At 41.8% G+C, this 23,498-nt stretch overlaps 1 protein-coding gene across 1 annotated transcript in view; it reads left to right on the forward strand.

Moving 5' to 3' along the window:
* sdk2b (sidekick cell adhesion molecule 2b) overlaps positions 1–19,842 on the forward strand; it is a 476,580-nt gene extending 456,738 nt beyond the window's left edge. The window contains exons 45-46 of the mRNA XM_036571933.1: positions 16,296–16,352; positions 17,664–19,842. Of these exons, the coding sequence (XP_036427826.1) occupies positions 16,296–16,352; positions 17,664–18,095 (489 nt within the window). The 3' untranslated portion in view covers positions 18,096–19,842. The remainder of the gene's footprint in view (positions 1–16,295; positions 16,353–17,663) is intronic.
* Positions 19,843–23,498: the final 3,656 nt, after the last annotated feature.

Raw genomic sequence — 23,498 nt, forward strand, 5'->3', positions numbered from 1 at the left:
TTCTTTATTCATTATTCTCATAATTCTTATTGTTTGTGTTGTGTTGTTTTGCTACCTGGGCGTTTCTCAGCGAAAATGGATGGGTTCCCCTTTTGAGTCTTGGTTCCTCTCAAGGACACTTGCCACTGTCACCATGTTTGCTCACCAGGGGCTTGGACCTGGACTTCTGTAAAGCTGCTTTGTGGCAATGTCCTTTGTAAAAAAGTGCTTTACGAATGAATTTGAAGTTTGTGTAACCAGTTTTCTGTGTACTGTAAGACTTGTGCTGCAAGGGCTGAGAAGGACCCTTGCCAGAAAAAGGACCAACAGGCTCATCATAACATTTTTCCAAAATTGGGCTCTTATGTTGGATGGCGTTATCTTCAGGTGGTAAAAGAAAGGCGGATGAAGACGTGCGCTGAGTAGCAAGACATTTTTAGGAGGATCGACTGGGTAAACTAGGAACAAATGTCAAACAAACCACAGCCTTTTTCTTCACGTGCTGAGATTCCCTTGTGAGACTGGAAATGTGAATCCTCCCTGTGACAGCAAAGGGACAACAGCGAGCATCCTTAGACTGGAATATTTGCACCGGATAAGTTTACAGATCATTTTTCACTTCTGTAAGTCTGTATGATCTACTAAGGTGGAATTAGTGATGATAGCATTTGTTTAAATGCGGCAATAAATTATTTTAGGTATGAAATAACTGAACTTTGGGAGGAGGGCCACGCCTAAAGCTCCTCCTCATTCCAGTGCAACGTCCTGTACATTTCTACATCTACCTTCTGTTTCTTGTGATGAAGACTTCACTCCCCACCAACATCTCCTCCCTGTTCCTCAGTCCTACCTCAGAGAACTCCAGCCCCTGTTCTCTGAGTTCTTTCCTCTTCTGCACTCAGTCTCCTCATATACTACAACCATCTGTTGAAGGCATGGTCTTAGCAGTCACACACACAACCATGCGTGCATAAACACACACACAGTCCAAAGTAAGTGTGTTAGACCCAGTCAGGCCCCTGATGTTGGTCTTTTGTTTTGGTCCAGATCCAAACTCACAATGTGTGAGCTGGACTGGCCACAGTGCTGGAGCTGTGAGTGTTTGTGATGTGATATTTTATTTGTAGTGTTTTTCTCTTTAAATTCTTTGGTCTCTTTTCCACATTCTGATGGTATGAAGCAGTGAGGAAACTGTTCTAGGTCATACTCTCCCCAGCTTTCTGCTAAAGCACTGGACTGGACCACCGTTTCAGCACTTTTCCCACAGTCCACCAAGACGTACTCCATAAATCTAAGCCCTTCTAGGAGTTCCCAAACCACTAAAATGCATGACTCACTGTCTATAAAAAGAAGCAGCTATTAAAGCAATACACACACGCACAATATTCTAAACCGCTTATCCTTCTGGGTCACGGGGATTAAAGCGATAGTTAAATCAAGTTTTATACTATTTTCCCCTAGCCCCAAGACATATTTGTCAAATCAGGCCTCAGAATTAGGGATGCACTGAAATGTTGGATACCAAAAATGTTTTGGCCAAAAAACGATAAAATGGAAAAATTGCACGTTATGTTTTTTGCCAAAAATTGCACTTTAGGTTTTTTTGCCAAAAATAACAAAAAATTGCACTTTATGTTTTTTGCCAAAAGTGGTAAAATGGCACTTTAGGTTTTTGGCCAAAAATAATAAAAATTGCACTTTATGCTTTTTGCCAAAAATGGTCAAAATCGCGCTTTAGATTTTTAATTTAAGTGACCCTTATTAGTCCCACAACGGGGAAGTCTCACCTCCACATTTAACCCATCCGTGCAGTGAAACACCACATACACACTAGTGAACACACACACACTAGGGGGCAGTGAGCACACTTGCCCAGAGCGGTGGGCAGCCCTATCCACAGCACTAGGGGAGCAGTTGGGGGTTAGGTGTCTTGCTCAAGGGCACTTCAGTCACGTACTGTCGGCTCAGGGGATCGAACAGGCGACCTTCTGGTCACAAGGCTGGTTCCCTAATGACCCATGACTGCCCCATTTTAGCCAAAAATAGTAAAAATGCACTTTAACTTTTTTGCCAAAAATGGTAAAAATGGCACTTGAGATTTTTGACTAAAAGAGAAAAATGGCAAAATAATTGCCTGAGAAATGAAATGAAATGAAAATGAGAAATAAGGATTAAAACCACTGTTTGTTTTCTTTGCTCTCCTGCACTGTTTGAGCAGCAATAGTGATAATTTCAGGCTTGTTGAACTTCTTCACAGATAATATGAGGAACAACAGACACAAGATTTATAATCTCTGTTCGTGTGAAGTATCAAGAGGAGATACAACACACAAGAACTTCTCCACCACAGGTTTGATAGCACCTGAAAACGCACTATGCTAATTGGTGGGGCATGAGCTTCCTTCACCAAAAAAACTCCCTCAAGCAAACCCTCCTTTGGCTGGAGAACAGAGAGAAAAGGCAGGTTTTCCCGTGTCATAGTGGCTCTGACAGATCAGTCCAAACACACCTGATGTCAAACCCTGTAAATCCTCCTTTATCCTCCGTGGACGGATCCTGCCAGCGCCTCCGTGACTCAAGACTCTCTAAAATCTTTGATCCAGAGTGGAGAACAGAGGGGTTTCTGTGTCTGCAGCGCCCCCCGGCAGTGCTGAGCATTATCGCGGTCAGGAGAGCCGCAGGAACGTCCATTTGAAGCTGAAGTGGACGGATCAGTCCTGATCTCCTGGCCTGTTGAGCTGCCTTCAGTGAGGCGAGAGCGGCTGATAGTTCTGTCTTTTACAGCACTCTGTGATTTTCACCAGGACAGCTCAGTTCTGGAATAGACTAGCGACTGACGATGGTGGATTAAAGTGGACAGATTGGTGGTGAAGGGCCTGACCAATATAAACTTTTTGTCACCAGTATCGATTTGAAAGAGCTAAAGATTCTGACAGACATTCGTTTCAGTTGATGTAATTTTTCATGAATATAATTTAACTTTAACTAAACAGTGATTTTACTAGCTGACTGATGTGTGAAATCAGAGACTCGTATGTAATATAAATCTAAAACAAACCACTCATTAATGACCTCATCATGACTTCACCTTAAAACTTCCCATTCCACATGTGAAAACCGTGTGATTACTTGTGAACATGTGGTTTTAGCAAACTACACGTGAAATCAATGTGACTTTTCTGTAATGTTTACCTTAAAACATCCTGTTTTGCTTTTTAGTATTTTTCTTTCACTTTGTAGTTTATATACACTTTAAAAAGATGGTTCTTCCAGGGTTCTTCAGTAATGGCAGTGGATCAGACACAGCAGTGCTGCTGGAGTTTTTAAACACTGTGTCCACTCACTGTCCACTCTATTAGACACTCCTACCAGGTCGGTCCACCTTGTAGATGTAAAGTCAGAGACGATAGCTCATCTGCTGCTGCACAGTTTGTGTTGGTCATCCTCTAGTCTTTCATCAGTGGTCACAGGACGCTGCCCACAGGACGCTGTTGGCTGGATATTTTTGGTTCTCACTCCAGCAGCAACACTGAGGTGTTTAAAAACTCCAGCAGCACTGCTGTGTCTGATCCACTCAGACCAGCGCAACACACACCAGCACACCACCACCACATCAGTGTTACTGCAGTGCTGAGAATGACCCACCACCCAAATAATACCTGCTCTGTGGGGGTGATGACCATTGAAGAACAGGGTAACAAAGTATGCAGAGAAACAGATGGACTACAGTCTGTAACTGTAGAACTACAGAGTGAAACTCTATGGTCAGTGGAGCTGATAAGTGAGTGTAGAAACAAGGAGGTGGTTTTAATGTTATTGCTGTGTATAAAACCCAGTATTATTTACTGTATATTACAGAGTGATATGGAGTCTGTATGCTGGCAGCCATTGCTGATTTATTTGCGCAGTGCTTTCTGCACAGACTCCTTCAACAGCAGCGCTGCAGAAGTGAAACTGATCTGTTCTTGGCAGAACAGGAAGGGGGTTTTTCCACTTTAGAGCGATTGAAGAGCAGATTTCATACACGGTGAAATTTCTTTCAGCTTAGTTTGGTCACACAAGCTGAGCAGCACATTCAGAAAGCAAAAGCATTTCTCGCTGTGTTTCTGAGGACATACGATCACACCGGCGTCATATGATCAGTCAGGTGAATTCCCCTCTCTCAACTCCACACACACTCAGAGCTCAGTGTTTGTCTTGGAGATGGTGGTATTCTTGCCGCATGAGCTCTCTGTGATCATCTTCCATGACAACCCGTTTTTGTTCTCTGTTTGGCTGGTTTGTGCGTAGCGTCTTCCTCATTGTACAAACGCCCTGCGGTTATAAGTTGTGTTTGTGAGCCTGAAATGGCTCATTATTACTCACACACTTCTGCCAGAATCACCGCTGATTCACTCCTCTTCCTGGAAACGTCTGATCTGCTTCACTGCTGCTAACAGTGTCGTCATCTGTACAGCAGCTTCAATCTGTGCTAATGTGCTTTAGTCCATGTTCATACCTGTACAGACATCTGATATGTGGTGATATATAAGGATTTAAAATATATGACATGTATTAACGTGTGTGGATTTCCCATATATCCAGTGTATTTTTGTCACATATGGATATAAATGACAAATTAATGCCGTATATTTTCAAATATGGGATATATATTTGAGCCAGATGTCAAGATATATATGTACAAACATACCTGTGTAACGCATTTATTTAACAGTGTATGATAGAAAACATGAATTACTCGTATGCTAGCATCCTGTTATACAGCTTCTGGTTGTCCACACTTGTACGCAAGACTGTATACATATGAATATGAATGTAAACAGCTCAACAGATATAAAATAAGTTTGATTTTATTCACTTTTTAAAATAATATTCAGACATGCGTCTTCCTAGTTTCTTTTACATACTTCATAACATAGTGAAAATTAGTGTAAAATACAATAAAATCATTAAAACATGAAATAAATGGAAATATTGTTTACTATAACATTTAAATAATTTAATAATAAATTTTAATAAAATTAATAATAAAATAATAATAATAATAGTAATAAAAGTTTTAACTGTGGCTCCAGATATCATGCATATGTGTTTACTCACAATCACTATACATATATATATATATATATATATATATATATATATATATATATATATATATATATATAATTTTAGCACATATATCCAATATTTAATATTTACCTAAATGTACACAATATACATGTACATAAATGTTGAAATATTCGCCTGATATGATACATGAGCATATATGGCGCCATATATCAGATTTCCTTAGGGTAAATAACAGTGAGTTAGAAACCACATAATCAAGTTTATTAGACATTACTGAACTCCACATGCTTTGAAGATGATTTACATATGCAGTTAACACCATGCTAATTGGTGGAATGTTGTTGTTATTATTATTTTTACTATTATTATTATTATTTTTATTATTATTATTTATTCCCTTTATTTTATACAGGGGCAGTTTATTCCACTGAGACCTAGGCCTCATCTGCAGTGGAGCCCTGTAAAACATATTTAACAACATAATACAATAATGTAGTAAACAGAGATAATAACAAACATAAAATATCTGAATCAATAAAACAATTAGAATAAACAAAATAAATAAAACAAGTCAGACGTTACACAGAATTACACCTAATGCTCTCATCTACCGAGCTGTTTAAAAGTATTTTAAATGAACTAAAATGTAAGAGGTTATTATTTTAGCACTCAGTTGATGAGAGTGTACATTCAGCACCAGCCAGTCATTGTTTCTAATACATATTTTACTTTTTCTGGCTGAAAGGAAAGATGAAATATCGCGTGGAAGCTGTTTTAGAGCTCTATAAATAAGAATCAATAAATGCTGCTTCCTTCTTCTGTACAAAGACAACAAGCCAGTTTTACAGAACAGCTCACAGTGATGGTTTAACGTCTGTCAGCAGCAATAAAACTCACTGTGATAAACAACATCTAAGGATTCCAGTTTTGACAGAGCTGCATACATATAGATCACAGCACCATAGTCCAACACTGATACAATCGCTGCTGGAACAACTTTTAGACGAGCTCTGTTTCTATATAACAATGCTAATTTAACTCTTTTCTTTATTAACTTGTCAATGTGTGCCTTAAAAGACTGTCATTGATCCAAAATTTCCAAATTGGAACACCGTCAATAACTGTACCATTAAAAGTGTTTGTTATATTATTAAAACTATCACTTCCATGAGCCCTACACAACAAAACAACACACACTTTGTCTTCCTTTCATTTAGCACTAAGTAAAGAATAAGTAAAGATTTCTGCAACAAATGAAAGTCTTTCTGTGAATGTTCCACGGCTGGTGTTACAGAGGAGGTCCAAGAATGCATGACGGCATCAACTGCATAAACATGAGCTCTACAGTTTTCAGTGTATTTTCCAGTTTCATTAATATATAATGTAAACAGCACTGGCCCACGGATAGAGCCCTGTGGATCCCCATTAGCAATTTCCAAAATTTCACAACACATTGAAATCTATTTATGAGATAATTCTGGAACCAACTGAGTGTCTGCTGATCAAAGCCAACAGAAAGCAGCCTTTGTATAAGCAAATCATGATCAGCCGTATCAAAAGCCTTTGAAAGGTCTATAAAAAGAGCAACACGCTGCTGAGCACAAGCGCTATTATTTACAAAGAGAGTAACTGCAGAAGCAGAACTGTGGTCTGAGCTAAACCCGACTAAAAATGATCTAAAACATGCTCTCTTAGTAGAACACTGCACAAATGTGTATTAATAAGAGACTCTGCTTTTTTATTGTCTGTTATTGTGTGTGTTATTGTGTGTGTTGTGTGTGTGTTGTGTGTGTTATTGTGTGTGTTGAGTGTGTTATTGTGTGTGTTGTTGTGTTTCTGAGATAGTTGGAATGACTGGAATGTCTTTCATTAGCATCTCATCACTGACCTCATTCAACACACTGCCTCTCTATAGAGACCCTCTAACACACAGCACAAAACCTCCACAGAACCTCTAAACAACTTCTACAGAACATTCTATATAACCTCTACAGAACCTCCACAATCTCTACAGAACCTCTAAATAATCTCTATAGAACCCCCATAACCTCCACAGAACCTCTTAACAACCTCTACAGAACCTTTAAATAACCTCTACAGAACCTCTGAACAACCTCAACAGAACCTCTAAACAACCTCTAAAGAGCATTTTATATAACCTCTACAGAACCTCCACAACATCTACAGAACCTCTAAATAACCTCTACAGAACCTCCACAATCTTTACAGAACCTCTAATCTCTACAGAACACCAACAACCTCTGTAGAACCTCTAAATAACCTCTACAGAACCTCTAAACAACCTCTGTAGAACCTCTAAACAATCTCTACAGAACATTCTATATAACCTCTACAGAACCTCCACAATCTCTACAGAACCCTTTAAATGGTCTCTACAGAACCCCAAGAACCTCCACAGAACCTCTAAACAACCCCTACAGAACCTTTAAATAACCTCTATAGAACCTGTAAACAACCTCCACAGTACCTCTAAACAACCTCTACAGAATCCAAATAACCTCTACAGAATGTCTGAATAATATCTATAGAACCTCCAACCGCTAACATTTTTTGCTAGACAGTGAAGCTTCAAAATTGGCCTATAATTATTTAAAACAAGCTACATTAGCCTCGTGAGCTAAAACTAATGAGACAAACTTCAGACACTGAACACATCTTGGCTGATTGGCTGTTTCTGAGGTATAGAGACCAAACTTCTTTAAAAGAATTGGCTACAATGCTAATACACCAATCAGGCATAACATTATGACCACCTCCTTGTTTCTACACTCATTGTCCATTTTATCAGCTCCACTTACTATATAGGTGCACTTTGTAGTTCTACAGTTACAGACTGTAGTCCATCTGTTTCTCTGATACTTTGTTAGCCCCCTTTTACCCTGTTCTTCAGTGGTCAGGACCCCCATGGACCCTCACAGAGCAGGTACTATTTGGGTGGTGGATCATTCTCAGCACTGCAGTAATGTTACACTGTTTTTGTTGAGATACATAAGATAAAACAGGCCGTGCAGTGCACCTCACGTTTTTTGAGCCTTTAGAAAAGTGTTATAGAGCTGCTCTTAGCTGTGTGGAAATGCTCCACATTTTTAGAAGGTCTTCTTCTTAAATTAATATTTGATAGCTCAACTTGGTAGTTGTAATAAAAATATATCAGATCAGCGTTGACTGATAGAAAAGTGGTATCGTGCGATCAGGACAGATGAACTCTTTGACCGTATTTTGAAGAACTGAAGAACTGATTCTCCGTGACTAATAAAACTCATATGAACGCTGTGAATGAACACAGTCGCTCTGTTAGAGTCTCACAGGATACAGTGCAGAGTATCAGCTACAGCTAAATCAGATTATATCAGTCATTTAACCTTCATAGAGAGCAGCAGAGTTCAGCTAACCTGGAGAAACCAGGCTCAGTTAGAGAGAGAGAGAGAGAGAGAGACCTACATAAGTACAAGTACCTATATAATCAATGCCATTTACCTCACTGCCAAAATTATAAAAGTAAAATCAAGGCTGAAGAGAGGGAGAGTAAGGGGGGGAGAGAGAGATGAAGAGATCCTGAGGGGCAGGATTCTCTCTCTCTGTCTCACATTAAAACTAATTATGCTGAGATTAACACAGCAGTGGTGTGAAACAAGGACTCACACTCTACACCACACACACACACACACACACACACACATAGTGCACCACACACACTCAGAGGGAGACAACACACACTCATCCTCCACGCCCGGCCCCCGCTGTGGTCACTGCTCCAGTCTGTGGGCTCTGGTCATTATGAGTAATGGATTTTCATGCTGCAGTGGCAGCCGGAGTGTTATTGTGTGTGTTGTGTGTGTTATTGTGTGTGTTGTGTGTGTTATTGTGTGTGTTGTGTGTGTTATTGTGTGTGTTGTTGTGTTTCTGAGATTGTTGGAATGACTGGAATGTCTTTCATTAGCATCTCATCACTGACCTCATTCAACACACTGCCTCTCTATAGAGACCCTCTAACGCACCGCGCAAAACCTCCACAGAACCTCTAAACAACTTCTACAGAACATTCTATATAACCTCTACAGAACCTCCACAATCTCTACAGATCCTCTCAATAATCTCTACAGAACCCCAACAACCTCCACAGAACCTCTTAACAACCTCTACAGAACATTTAAACAACCTCCACAGAACCTCTAAACAATCTCTATAGAACCTCTGAACAACCTCAACAGAACCTCTAAACAACATCTACAGAACCTTTAAACAACCTCTACAGAACCTCTAAACAATCTCTACAGAACCCCCGCAACCTCTACAGAACCTCTAAATAATCTCTACAGAACTGCAACAACCTCTACAGAACCTCTATTCAACCTCCACAGAACCCCTACAACCTTCACAGACCTGCTAAACAGTCTCTACAGAAGCTCAACAGCTTCTCCAGAACATCTAAATCACCTCTACAGAACCTCTAAACAGCTTCTAAACAACCACTGCAGTACCTCTAAACACACAGTACACTCTAAATAACCTCTACAGAGGAACCTCTTCAGATGTTCTACAATAGATCCTCTAAATGTTTCCTTATAGGGTCAGAATACACTCAGCACAGTCTGAAGTATGAGAGAAAAATCTGAAGATTTTAGGACCCTTAATGATCACAGCCCACCAAAATCAGCCTGTGTTGTCGAAGGACGCCCCACAGTGAGCTCATTAAAATATTCCCTCTGATAGAGTCTCCACAAAAACCAGCCTGCGCTCTGTGGTAGCTGATCAAAGCAGATGTTCCATGATGATTTTTCAAAACCAGCACAGTCAGCTCAGCAGAATGGAATGTTTTCTCCGTCAGACCCTCAATGTCAACACACTGAAGCCTCTTAAAGGAAGAGCCACATACGGGGAGTCCATGTGACCATGACCGATTACTCTGGCATTTGAGGAAAAACCATGACGATGCCTTTGAGGAACCTCGCTAATTTGATGAGTTCCTCAAAGGCGTTCGGCGTCTCGATGGTGGTTTTCCTCAAATGCCAGAGAAGCTGCATCTGGAGCAGCTTGAGTGTCAGTTCTGGAGTTGGAGAGGAACCAAACTGCAGCTCACTAAGTTCAGGAATGAATGGAAGAGGGGGCAGACAGACAGACAGTCAGTCAGACAGACAGACAGACAGATAGATAGATAGAATGACATAAATTAGGCAGAAATAGATAATTTAGATTAAACTGTGAGAGAGAAGGAATAAAGTATATCTATTGCATATTTACATAGCATAGCATGTATGCTATGCTTACGTGCTCCTCCTCAGGAGCTCCTCTTTGCCTTGATGCAGATTTGCTCACTTACTTACTCGTTTCATTCAAGCAGCTCCTCCACCTGAGATGCTTTTCTAAAGAAGATGCACAAATTTATACAGTCTTAGAAACAAAGATCAAGCATTTCAGAGTGAGACGTCAGATCTAAATGTCTGTAAGATTATGGAAAACAGAAATTCAGTCAGGAGGGTCTGATATTGTTTGCATTTAAGTGCACATTATAGAAGCAGAAACAAAAGGACTTTGTGTATTGAGCGGTTTCTGGATGGAGACGTTTGTTTTTGAGGGATCTGCAGCTGCTTTGTGTGGAATTCGAGCTGAAGCATATGTGCTGCATGTGTGAATGTGGCACAGAAAGGCCGAAGCAGAGCAGCATGTGTGTGTTAGTGTTCATACCGGAGTAAAGAGGCCTCAGAGCGGAGCAGACTAGGCTAATCACCAGCGATTCTGTCTCAAACAGCAGAGTAGATGTTTAGATCTTAAGATGAGTGGACGCTAGTTATTTATTCTGAAAATTGAAAACATTTCGAACGTGGGGTCAGTCTTTTACTACATTTCTGGTATTTTGGTAAGACCAGGAGTTCTCAAACTTTTATTTTCACTCAGTTTGCTGTTCTTTTAAAGTGTAAATCACTGCTGTCGGAACAAAACCTTGTGTGTCCATTTTTGCCGTTTTTGGTTTTTGACATAAGTGCCTGTTGCCCTTTACATTATGTGTACATTTCATGAAGAATGGACTAAAAGAAACGACCCAAAAATACTTGGAAAAAAGTCTCGACTTACATTAAAAGTAAAGTAGGTTTTTTCCTTCTCCTGTAAAGTTACCATTTTGGAGAGCAAAAGTATGAGACAAGCAAACGTCTACTCTTACACAGTCAGATTGTCTTAGAGAAGCATAATAATATAATATAATATTGATGTTAATGAATACATTAACACATTTCATTCATATCTCACTGGATGTTATGAGTCTGTGCTGTCAGCTAGTTTAGTTTAGCTATCGAGCTCTGAACTCCGATCACTGCCACTTTCGGCAGAATTCTTTCTGATGCATTACTCAAATATTCGACTGTTCGGATGTTTTTAATTGGGTAGGTGTTCAGTTTTTAATTTTGGAATTCAAACGTTTGTTTTGGGTTTTATTTGCTAAATGTGGGCTATCAGTAAAACGAACTGCTGATCACTGTAACGTTTGGGGTTCTCTGGAAAAACTTAGACGACTCGAGGTTTGGGTCCATAACGCAGTTTTGTTTTTAATTTGCTGAAAACAACATCAGATGCAGCGAGAAGCAACACAGCCTCTCCAGCGCTAACAGCTAAAAACACAGCCCTCTGCTCTACTCCCCCCGCATTCAGGCTCTTCAACAAGTCCTTGTATGAATGAACCTAAAACAGCCCAACATTACTTCTCTTTAAAACACTGAACTGCTTACAGTGTGGCAAGGCGGTACAGTCTGTCAGCACATTCTTGTACTATATACACATGGTCAGGACCCCCATGGACCCTCACAGAGCAGGTACTATTTGGGTGGTGGATAATAGATGTGTCTGATCCACTTGTACCAGCACAACACACACTAACACACCACCACCACGTCAGTGTTACTGCAGTGCTGAGAATGATCCACCACCCAAATAGTACCTGCTCTGTGAGGGTCTAAAGTATAAAACCATCTCAGCTCGGGCGCCAGACACCATCACTCACAGCATGTATTCCCATCGCAGCTGCAGACAGCACCCCCTGTATGGGACCCTCACTAGGGCCAGCATGTTGCCCTTCGTACCTGGAGTTAGACCCCCTCCGTGAAGCGTGGTTAACCCGTGCATGCACTGTGCTGTTATCCCCCCAGCCCACTGTTAAGAGAGGCTAGCAGGCTGGTAGACGGAGCGAAGCCACTCTATGAGCGCTCTGCAAGGAAAACAGCGAGACTGAATTGGATTTTACAGGAGGTGAAGTTGCAGCTGTGCTTTCAACACTGGTGTCAGACGTGGATTTTCTGGACAACACAGATTTCCCCACTCCCCATGGGGCGAAGCTTTGAATATTCACCGTTGATTTCTGCTCCAGAGCCCAAAAAATGGTGTTCAGGACAGCCCTAAATTCTAGGGGCTTATAGCTTGTGGCAAACAGCGAACAGTTAACTCAAAGAGCTTTGAGCACCTTCCATAAATGTTCACACATACTGTGCTTCTGATCTAGAACTGCTCTCATGGAAAAACAAAAAACATGCATTGAAGGGTCTCCATCACAACCCACTCAACCCCACACTGACCCACAGTTTGAAGACCACTGCACGGACGATTAGGCAGAAGGAGGGAATTACCCACACAACTGGAAGTTTCGGTTACGAAAAGCAGTCAAACTCCCAAAGCTCAGCCGGATCACACGGATCAGACAGAGCTGGAACTGGACTGGACTGGTTTTTTCTTTTATACACACAGGCAGCATATCTGTGGATGAATGTGTGGTTGGGAAACATCTCTGAAACCTTGCAGGGAGACCTGAAGAGCTGGCAGCTGATTTGGACTTTTATAAACATTATAAAGGCGCTCCTGCATTTGCCAATGTTTAACAAGCTGCTCCTCATCTCTCATTGACCGTATCACTCAGTTACATCACTGTTCGTCTTACAGTACTGGACTTTGCGAAACATTTGACAGTGGGGCCTCTGGACATGTAGTAGATTAGAAGGTTTCACTCTGGAGCTGCAGCAGATTGGACACAGTCAGAAAGGCTTGTGCAATGTTTCTTTGCAGCTGCAGTCTTCCTTAAATTGTGCTGATTATGGCGCAAGTTGGGAGCTGCTATAGATCTGAATAATAAAGACTTGTTTCTCTTCAAACCACCAGATCATCCAGTCAGACTCCCAGTCTGAAAATTTGAATCTGATTTTGAAATGCTGTTCAAAACATCGTAAAATTGAGCTAAAAGTTGGAGAAAGTTAACTTACGTTAGGTGATCTGTAAAAGTCTGAGCTTGTTCCTCACAGCATGGCCAGAAACTGCTCTGAGCAGCTGTGAGCGTGTTGTGTTTGTTCAGTGTGGAATGAAGCTTTTTATCCAGCAAAGAAACAACAAAAACATCAACAGGCATTCAGGGACAAGCGCAGTGTCAAAATCCAACAACAGAATTCCTGAATTCCCAAATCCCAGAGTTCCTGTCTGGTGTGTGTATGCAGGGTGTGGACAGACAGATGGGGTCTTTCCTTTTACCCCAAATCCTAGACATGGTGGTTTGGTCAGTTTTCTGTATACATGAGCAAAATATGTTGCATATTTAAAAATAATAGTCAACGTGAAGCCTAAATTAGTCCATGTTTATAGATCACAGTGTGTCATACAGTGTCAGAAACCACATACTCAGGTCTGTTTGATGATTTAAGCACTCAGTTAGCATCATGCTATTTGGTGGGATATAGGTTCACATTGTTTATTAGCTACTTTAGCCAGTGCTGAAACTAAGGAATCAAACTTCAGACACCAAACATGTTGGCAGATCAGCTACATTTGGGGTAAACTGGAGGAATTTGATTTTTTGTTGAACCTTTCCTTGAAGCTGAGCCAGTTCTGCCAAAATGAGTCAGGAGGGAACATATGAGCTCTGGAGTTCAGGAATGAGGGAGGAATGAGGGAGGAGAGGGGAAGATTTGAGCTGCTGGTCACACACGTCCATTGTACTGAGAGCTTGATGCTTTTTCAGCATATTTGTTTCATAAGATTGCATCACTGCTAACTGCACTCAGCAGCCTGAAACAGGCCCCTTTAGAGCAGGGGTGTCAAACTCAACCACTAAAAAGGCCGTATTCAAAGATCTCAACAAATCCGTGGCCCAGCTGTGTTTTTATTTTATTTTTAACACTTTGCCACGACCCCAACTGGCCGTTGTCTGTTCAAAATATGCCAAACTACAATGGCAAGAAATAGGCACTGAATACTTGAACGATTCAAAAATTATTTGAAATAAAAACTGTTTTAGACAAAAAATAGAGTAGATTAGCTGCAGATAACTGTAAAACCTCTTTATGTCCCCAGTGTACAGTTGTACACCTGGCACCTTTTTTGTGGTGCTGTCCTGTAGATTGTTGTTGGGGAGGGGGTGGGAGCACAAATTATGTTGCGGTGCATACTGGGAACTGTAGTGCAGCTCATGGTGAAATGGGCTAATAATAATACACACACACACACATCTTCTAAGCCGCTTATCCTTCTGGGTCGTGGGGGGAGCTGGAGTCCATCCCAGCAGTCATTGGGTGGAAGGCAGGATACACCCTGGACAGGTCCCCAGTCCATCGCAGGGCAGACAGACAGACATACACATTCACACCTAGGGGCAGTCTAGTGTGTCCAATTGACCTGACTGTGGGAGGAAACTGGAGTACATGGAGGAAAACCACGCAGACACGGGGAGAACATGCAGACTCCACACAGAGAGGACGCTGGTCGCCCAGCCGGGGAATCGAACCCAGGCCCTCCTTGCTGTGAGGCAACAGCACTATAAGAATAATAAAAAATGAAAATAAATAGAACTGTGCCACGGGCCTTTAGAATAAAGTAGAAAAAAATCCATATTTATATTTATACACTTTTAGGTAGGGCTGTTTACTCTGTTTACACTGTTCACACTGTGTTTTTGTCCACCTTATTCCTGCGCCCCATGATGCTTTGACCTTAATGCTGGACAGAACGTCCAGCAAAGCATAAACAGATAAAACATTTAATACTTATAACATCCTAACTTGATAGAAATGTGGGAATTAAAAAAAAATGTAAATTATCTTTGTCGTTGGGATGCTGGAATACCTGTGCACCAAAGTTTGTAGCTTGTAGTTTGCTAATTACACATGCTAATAAAGTCATTTCATTTAAACTGTTTAATTGTATTTACACTGAGAGCCACAGGCAGAGAACCATGAAGCAGAGCCATAACACAGCAGTGTCTAATGTAGAAATCTGTTTTTATAAACCAGTGCTTCAGTAATGCTCCTCTTATGGTAGCTAGCTGTGTTAGCATCAAGCTATCGGAGCTAGCTCAGCGTTATATTGTATATTAATCTCAGCTCTAGTTTAAATACAGACATCTTTAGCTCATAACAGGCATGTAAGCAACATTCTTTACTTCATATGTCTCTGTTTTAAAGTAATGCTTTATTTAGAGGCTCAAACTTGAAGTGTGTCTTTTGTTATTGTAGTGTCAGCCTGTTAGCCGGTTAGCTTTCTGCTACCTGTCCATCCTGCTAGTGAGGGCAGAAACCAGTTATTAAGAGAAAATAACATAAAAAAAGTGAATGTGAGTCTGTGAGGAGCAAACAGTGATGTTTAACTGCCAGTTTATTATCTGGTTGTGTTTAATAGACTCAGATTTTAACGCTAACAGCTGAGTCATTATGAAGCCACAGTCTTGTGTCTGCTGGAGCTCTGAGCTGTTTATGTTTGTAGCGCTTATTGATCTCATCTGTACCGACAGACGCAAACTGCCACTGTCCCAGAAACGACTCAGAGACTTTTAATTAGACAAAGCTATAACTTAGCTTCACTTTCTTTGACTTAATTAAAAACTATACTTCCGTGAGCTGACCGGATAGTTCATCCATAATTGTGAAACACAGTGGTCAGGCGAAAAATAAGGGGATGTGTAAAATTATGCGCTCAGATGTGGGACTGCAAAATGTGTCTTAATCATTATTGGCAGTACTACAATGGCAGAAGTGTTCAATATGTAGATTAGCCTCAGATTAGTCCCTGAATGTTTAACTGTGTGCTTTGAGCATCTTGACCAATCACAGATGTTCTTCTGGTGTTGGGATGAATCAAGGCATTTATATGAAATCATTTTTTGATACATATTCTGCTTTTGCTAACTTTGGAAGAAGCTCAAGCAGGACAGTGTATCCACCCAGTGCTTCTGTAAACGCAGTGTCTCTGTTCACCCCTAGGAGGCGCTTGTGTTCTCCTATAAGCCTGGGGGCCCCCCTGTTCCTCCGCCTCATTGGGTGAGCAACTGCAGCTACCTGTTTCTGTGTTGATTGACAGGGTGTTGCCCTGCCCGCTCCTTCCTTCAGGTCCCTTCATCGTCATTTTGCCCTTACTGCCCCTGACATATTGGAATGGATATCCACACTTCAGTCATGCCCTGATTGGCTATCCACACTTCAGTTACTCTCTGATTGGCTATCCACACTTCACTTACTCTCTGATTGGCCATCCACACTTTAGTCATGCCCTGATTGGCTATCCACAGTTTAGTCACGCCCTGATTGGCTATCCACACTATAGTCACGCCCTGATTGCCTATCCACGCTTCACTCATACTCTGTTTTGCTATCTACACATCAGCTGCACTCTGATTGGCTATCCACACTTTAGTCAGGCCCTGATTGGCTATCCACATTTCAGTTATGCCCTGATTAGCCATCCACACTTCAGTTACTCTTTGATTGGCCATCCACACTTTAGTCACACCCTAACTGGCTATCCACACTTTAGTCAGGCCCTGATTGGCTATCTACATTTCAGTTGTGCTCTGATTGGCTATCCACATTTTAGTTACGCTCTGATTGGCTATCCACACTTCAGTCACACTCTGATTGGCTATCCACACTATAGTCATGCCCTGATTGCCTATCCACACTTCACTCACACTCCGTTTTGCTATCCACACTTCAGTTACTCTCTGATTGGCTGTCCACACTTTAGTCATGTCCTAATTGGCTATCCACATTTCAGTTATGCTCTGATTGGCTATTCACACTTCATTTACTCTCTGATCGGCTATGCACACTTCACTCACACTCTGATTGGATAGACAAAAAGCAAGATATAGTCATTAGATTGACAAAAAGCATCCCATCTTTAAAAGTTATTCATTTGAAGTTAGTAAACAAAACACTCTCCTATGTATTTCAGACAGGTATATCATTTTGTTTCCCATGGGTGTGTTTTTGTTGTAGCACTGTTTTGACAATTGCCTGCCCCCTACACATCACACTAAAACAGCAGTCTGTGATTGGTCGTTTTGCATGCTAGTCAAAAGGCCCCTTCCTGTCAAAGTAAGCGGTTTTTGACCACAAGCGAAACCCACCAGACTCTGAAGATAGGCAGAAGTCCGGCTTGCGAGACTAGCATAATAGCGACTATGAATACAATAACCACACGCTTATGGCAACTTCTTACCTCAAGATAGTTTTTTTGTTCATTACTGTTTCTAGTCCGTCTTTTTATGCAGGTGAAAACAGACTGCAAGGCTAACTCTTATTCTTCTCTCTCTCCCTCTGTCCTTCTCTCTCTGCCTGTCTCTGTCTCAGGGCAGCGATAGTGAATACGAAGTCGATCCGAATCGTCAGAAGACGCACTCCTTCGTCAATCACTACATCAGTGATCCCACCTACTACAACTCTTGGCGCCGGCAGCAAAAGGGCATTTCTCGGGCTCAGGCCTACAGCTACACCGAGTCTGAGTCCGGAGAGGCCGAGCACTCCACTGTCCCCCCGCCGCTGCCTCCGCTGCCCCCCCAGCCTCCCCAACTGCAGCCACAGCCCCAGCCCCAGCCCCAGCCCCAGGCCCAGCCGCAGGCCCAGAGCCAGGCCAGCCTCTTCAGGCCCAAAGGCAGCCGGACTCCTACTCCGTCCCAGCAGAGCGCTAACTCGCCCGGCCAGCAGGGGGCGCTTTACCGGCCCCCCAGCAGCCTGGCCCCCGGCCCTCGCCCCCCCATCGCTGGATTCTCCTCTTTCGTCTGACGGGGTGACTAATCAAGGAAAAAATGAGGGAGGGGCATCCTGTCCCGCCATTTTCACCCCCAAAACAAAAGCCTAATTTGTGTCTCTAGTGGAGCAACAAACAACAACCAGATCTGTTTTTCATATTACAGTTTTTTTTGTTTTGCTTTGATTTTTTGTTTGTTTGATTTTGTAAATCACATACCACATTTCCTTTTTTAATAACTTTGGTTTTTTGCTAATTGTGTGCTTCTTATATAGACAAACACTGTAACAGCACTGCTTTATTTATACTAGTCTGGGTTTGTTTTCATTCATTTGTAGATTTTCTTTTCTGATTTGTAGATTTCCTTTACATTATTTTTGCTGCATGTGCTGCATGGGTTTGTATTTGTTTTTCCCCTCATTTTTGTTGATTCATCATCACCCAACACCCAAACGAAACAATCAACAAAAGCTAAAAGAGAATGAATACGATTCCTTAAAAGAAAAAAACAAAGGCCTACTGAAGTGAATTGTGGCTGCCCGCATTTGGAGGACGAGCAGCGTCGGTTCTCGGCAAACGGATAAAACAGAACAGCGTCGAACTTTACCAACATTTCTGAAAGCTAACGTGCAGCTCTGTCATCTAAAGCTTCTTGGGGCCGCAAACATTGGAAAGAGCTTGTTTGCTCTTCGCATGCATTTCTGGAGTGAAGTCAGTGCTTGATGATGTCACAGGTCAAACTTCCCTGGTGCTTTGATATCCTCTTTGGTCACTGGGGTGCTTCAGTCCAGCTGGAGCTTGGAGCGTCCGTCAGAGGGTCGGAGTCGGACTGAGTTTTTTTGTACTTTCGGTGTTTTCGGAGGCAAAATGAAGATTGTCGATCAAACGCAAAGCTGTGAAACCAAGAGGCCGATTATCATTATTATTAATATTATTGATATTATTATTATTATTATTCCAAATTTACACACTATTGGAGCACCTTCGCAGTCTGCGAGTCTTTTAATGTCAATCACAGGTGTGCTAGCGTGGGTGAGAGAGAGAATTTGTCGTTCCTGATGTCACTTCCTTAGCTTACCAGCAAGCTATTATCATTAGCATCACCAACAGTGACATCACACCATGAACAACAGTGATGCACCAATGTGTGTGTGTGTGTGCCTTTGCGCAAAAAAACAGGCCCCGCCTCCTGACGCTGACATCATCTATGGCTTCTTTGGTCGTCAGCCAGGAAGTGATGTCACAAAAACTGATGTCATCTCTAGGATTGTGTAAACAACATGACTGTATCGTCCCTGTATGGATTGCGTGATGTGTGTGTGTATGTGTGTGTGTGTGTGTGTGTGTGTGTGCGTGTGTGTGTGTGCATTCCATAGGACTAAAGGACCTGAGTGAAACCAGCGGCTCCACAACTCAGCACTTAACCCACAGTGTTAAAGAAAAGGCTAACTGTATTTTTGTGCTTTATGAAAATGTCCTGAGCATTTTCTTGCTTTTGTTTTCCCTGTGAAGTGATTTCACTCTACACACTCTGTCGCATTCTGAATCTGGATGAACAGGATATTCCCAAATAAATTATTATTCCAAGGGAAGAGACTGAAATCTGAGATTTGGTGGGTGGCGAGAGGAGCGTTTCAGCTTTACGTTTATGGCTTCAGTCCAGCCTTCTCTGACACACACTACCACTACCGAGCGTCCACAGCGTCCACCTTATATGGCACATTATTAGGGGTTGCATGATGTGGTCAACTAATACAGGGGTTCCCAAACCCTTTACAACCCACTGCCCACTCAAACGGCCACAAGGACTCCCGTGGCCTGCAAGAAGATTGTACCGATCTGATAAATTTGTTTGTCTCATCTATTGAGATAGCTGATCTTGTTTGGCAGCTATCAGGTGGTGGATGAGCGGAAAGCTGCAGACGGAGTTCTGGCTCAGTTTAGATGTTTGCTGTGTTTAGTGACAGCATGAATTGTTTGGATTCGAAGCTTCATCTGATGAGGCTTTTGAGTGTAGAGCACAGAGTGGAGGTGGCTTGTTTTCAGTCCCCGTACACGTGGAACCCAGCGCATGCTACTCACTGCTGTATTTTCTTCGTTTCGGTTTATTTTTGCTTTTCAGTCTGAAATACAGTGACCTGTAGATGGCCCAGCCTCAGGATTATATCAGCAAGCTCGGTATAAATGTATTTTATTCTTGCAAGTCATTATCACAATATTTGTCGTATTTAAAATGACATATGGCTACATGTTTATATAAATGTTGATCAGACATAAAACTGATGTCCAACGGCCCCCTAGCAGTACCCCTGCAGCCCACTGGGGGGCCACGACCCACAGATTGAAAACCACTGGACTAATAAATCCACTAGTGGGCGCTGTGGGCTGCAGTCATCTAGTCGAGGTCAGTGCCTGAAAAACAGCAGGGGTAAAAACAGAAGAAGACATCAGAGAACGAGAACAAAAATTAGATTTTCTTCTAAACGCAAAGAACAAAGTACTTAATTAGTGTGGAAATACTACACATTATAAAACCCATTTCACTGGGAACTGTAAAACTGCACTGAAATGTAGGCCAGACTAATTAGTTACTTGCTACCTGTAAACAAAATTCAGGAACCTCCTGAAACTGCATAGCATGGATGTTTTCTAGGTCTGTGTGTCGTTCTAAAAGGCTTACTGGTGTTGAAGGAATAGAACGAGAGGGAGCGTGTTATCGCAAAATAACATAACGGCTGTGATTTGTTCGCCGTAGATCATCACAGCCGTGATGTTATTGGCGATAACACACTCCTCGAGTGTTCTATTGCTTTTATACAACAGTTAAATAAATAAAGTAATAAATTAATAAACTGGGCCGTGAACGCGGCGTTTAATATGTTTTAATGTTCGCAGTTCCTTCACCAAATTATAGTTCCTTAACAAGCAGCTTGTTGCTACGTCAGAGTAACGAGCTCCGCCCACTCGCTGCACAGCCGGCAGTTCGTTCTCCAGCTCCTTACACTAAATTCCCAAACTGTCATCACCACTGAGCAGCTTTTCAGTCGGCAGCTGTGACAGAAAACCACATAACCACACAAAACACAGCTGTGACACAAAACCACAGTAAACAACCTGGAATCAGCCAGAAATGAACCCAATACCATTCGGCAAACGTGTAGTCTGATCTTCAGAGTCTGACCAAATCAGACTGAGCCATAAAACTGCCGCAATATCAAGTTCAGCTCAGTTTTGTCAGTTTTTGCCAGATCAACATTAATGTTGTTTTGTTCCAGCCAGTCTGTAAAGCATCTTACAGCCCATTTAGTTTGGCGAATGGTGTTGGGTTCATTTCTGGCTGATTCCAGGTTGTTTAGCTGTTCTTCTGTCACAGCTGCCGACTGAAAAGCTGCTCAGTGGTGATGACAGTTTGGGAATTTAGTGTCGTCTCATCTTCAGAGTCTGATCAAATCGGCTGTCGGTCAAATGTGATCTTAAAAGTGTCCATTTTCTGTTTGTGGCAAAGTAAGAAGTAAAAATGTTCAAATGGCCTGAGCGTCTCCTACAGCTGTCAAAGTCGTTGCTTAGCAACGGCGCCTCAGCAGAGTGATACAGTGTGTAAAAACGTGATGTTATGGTGAAATAACAGCTCAGTTAGAGACGCTTCTCAACCAATCAGCTTGCGTGGCCGGAACTAATTGTTGTATAATTGCTATTAGCTTTTAGTTTGATAAACAGTTGTTTGTTCCCGTCAAGGTGATAAAACCTGTGCAGGGAAGTGCGGATGTCCGGATCCAGTGTAAACTCTCAGTGAGAGGTGATATTCTGAGTTGATTTTAGTGTGTAGTTCACATCAGACAGTCTGTGCGCTTCTGTCTCTGAGACTGAAAACCTCTGAAACTCTTCTGCAGTCACATCTCACCTCAAACCATCTGACGCTCTTAGGAAACTTCTAACAAAATACTTCTCACAAACGTCTGGAAGGCCTATGATTTTTAACATGGTAACGAAGGCTAGTCGACTACCTTTTTTCAGAATGTTTGATTAGTAAGAAATTGTGTGTCCCAGTCAAATGTTTGGAAAGACTTTAGTTATTTTTATTGTTTTCAGAATAACAGTGAAGACATCAAAACCCAGACGGAATCATGCAATCACCAGGTTTTGACTGGCACTGTGAATAAAAAGGACCAGCCTGCTTTTCAGAAACACATGAGTAACGTAGAGTGATTCAGTATTTACAGGAAACTGGAGAGGATCCTGATCCACTGCAGTCAGGAGGGAGTTTTGCCTTAGGCTACGTTCACATTACCAGGCTGAAGTGGCACAAATACGATTTTTTGCCCTAGTGTGTCTCAGATCTGATGTTTTCAGGGCTGTGTGGACACGCAAGTCTGATCTTTTCAAATCCGACCTGAGCCACTTTCATATGTGGTCCTAGATCGATACATATCCGATTCGTGGCCATGCGACCTTAATGTGACACTATTCGTGCGCCATCATTCAGCGTTACCATGGCAGCAACGCCGAACAGAAGTTAAAGCCTGTAAATGGTGGAAAAGCAACACATCTCACCTTTTTCTCCTTCGTCTCGCTCTAATAATGAAGCTGAGAGCTGATCAGAGTTAATGATCTTCACAGCGAAGCTCGTTCTGCTCGTTAGTTTGTGCTGATGACGCACGTGATTCATTCACGTGACGTTAGTGAGCAGGATGTGCTCATGTGGGTCATTTCAGGACGCCGGTTCACATTAATGACAGATTTGAGTCACTTACCTAAACGAGAGAACAAAAGCAGCAAAAGTGATTCAGTTCTCATTAATGCAAATACAAACACTGCAGTTCAAAGTGTCAGTGTTTGTGACTGACCTGCTCCTGACTGACGTACCAAATGTTAGATCTTTGGTTGTGAGCTGATTTAGTGTGAGGTTGGTGTGGCATTCAGCATGTTTTGAGGAGAAGCTTGATAGATATTGATAAATGTTTTGGAAAGTAAATAGAAAGATATAGAAATAAAGAAAAGAAAATTATGGGAATATAGCGAGAATACACACACACACACACACACACACACACACACACACACACACATATCACTGCTGTTGCAACAAAACCTTGTATTTCCACATTTGTCATTTTTCAGTTTTTGACAAAATTAAAAAAAAAATACCCGTTATCCTTTACATAGTGTGTAAATTTCGTGATGAATGGGCCAAAATTAATTGGAAAAACCTCTGGTTCCATTGACTTGCATTAAAAGTAAAGGAGGTTTTTTCCTTCTCCTGTAAAGTTACCATTTTGGAAATACGAGATTTTGCTTCGACAACAGCAACAAATAGATACATACACATTCTTATAAAAGATGGTTCTTCAAGGGTTCTTATTAAAGACAGTGGTTCTACATAGAACTCAAAAGATTGACATTGTAACAAAAGAAGAACCCTTTCTGGTGCTACATAGAGC

The sequence above is a fragment of the Colossoma macropomum genome, unplaced genomic scaffold (genome assembly GCF_904425465.1).
Source record: "Colossoma macropomum unplaced genomic scaffold, Colossoma_macropomum, whole genome shotgun sequence".
NCBI classification, from domain to species: Eukaryota; Metazoa; Chordata; class Actinopteri; order Characiformes; family Serrasalmidae; genus Colossoma; species Colossoma macropomum.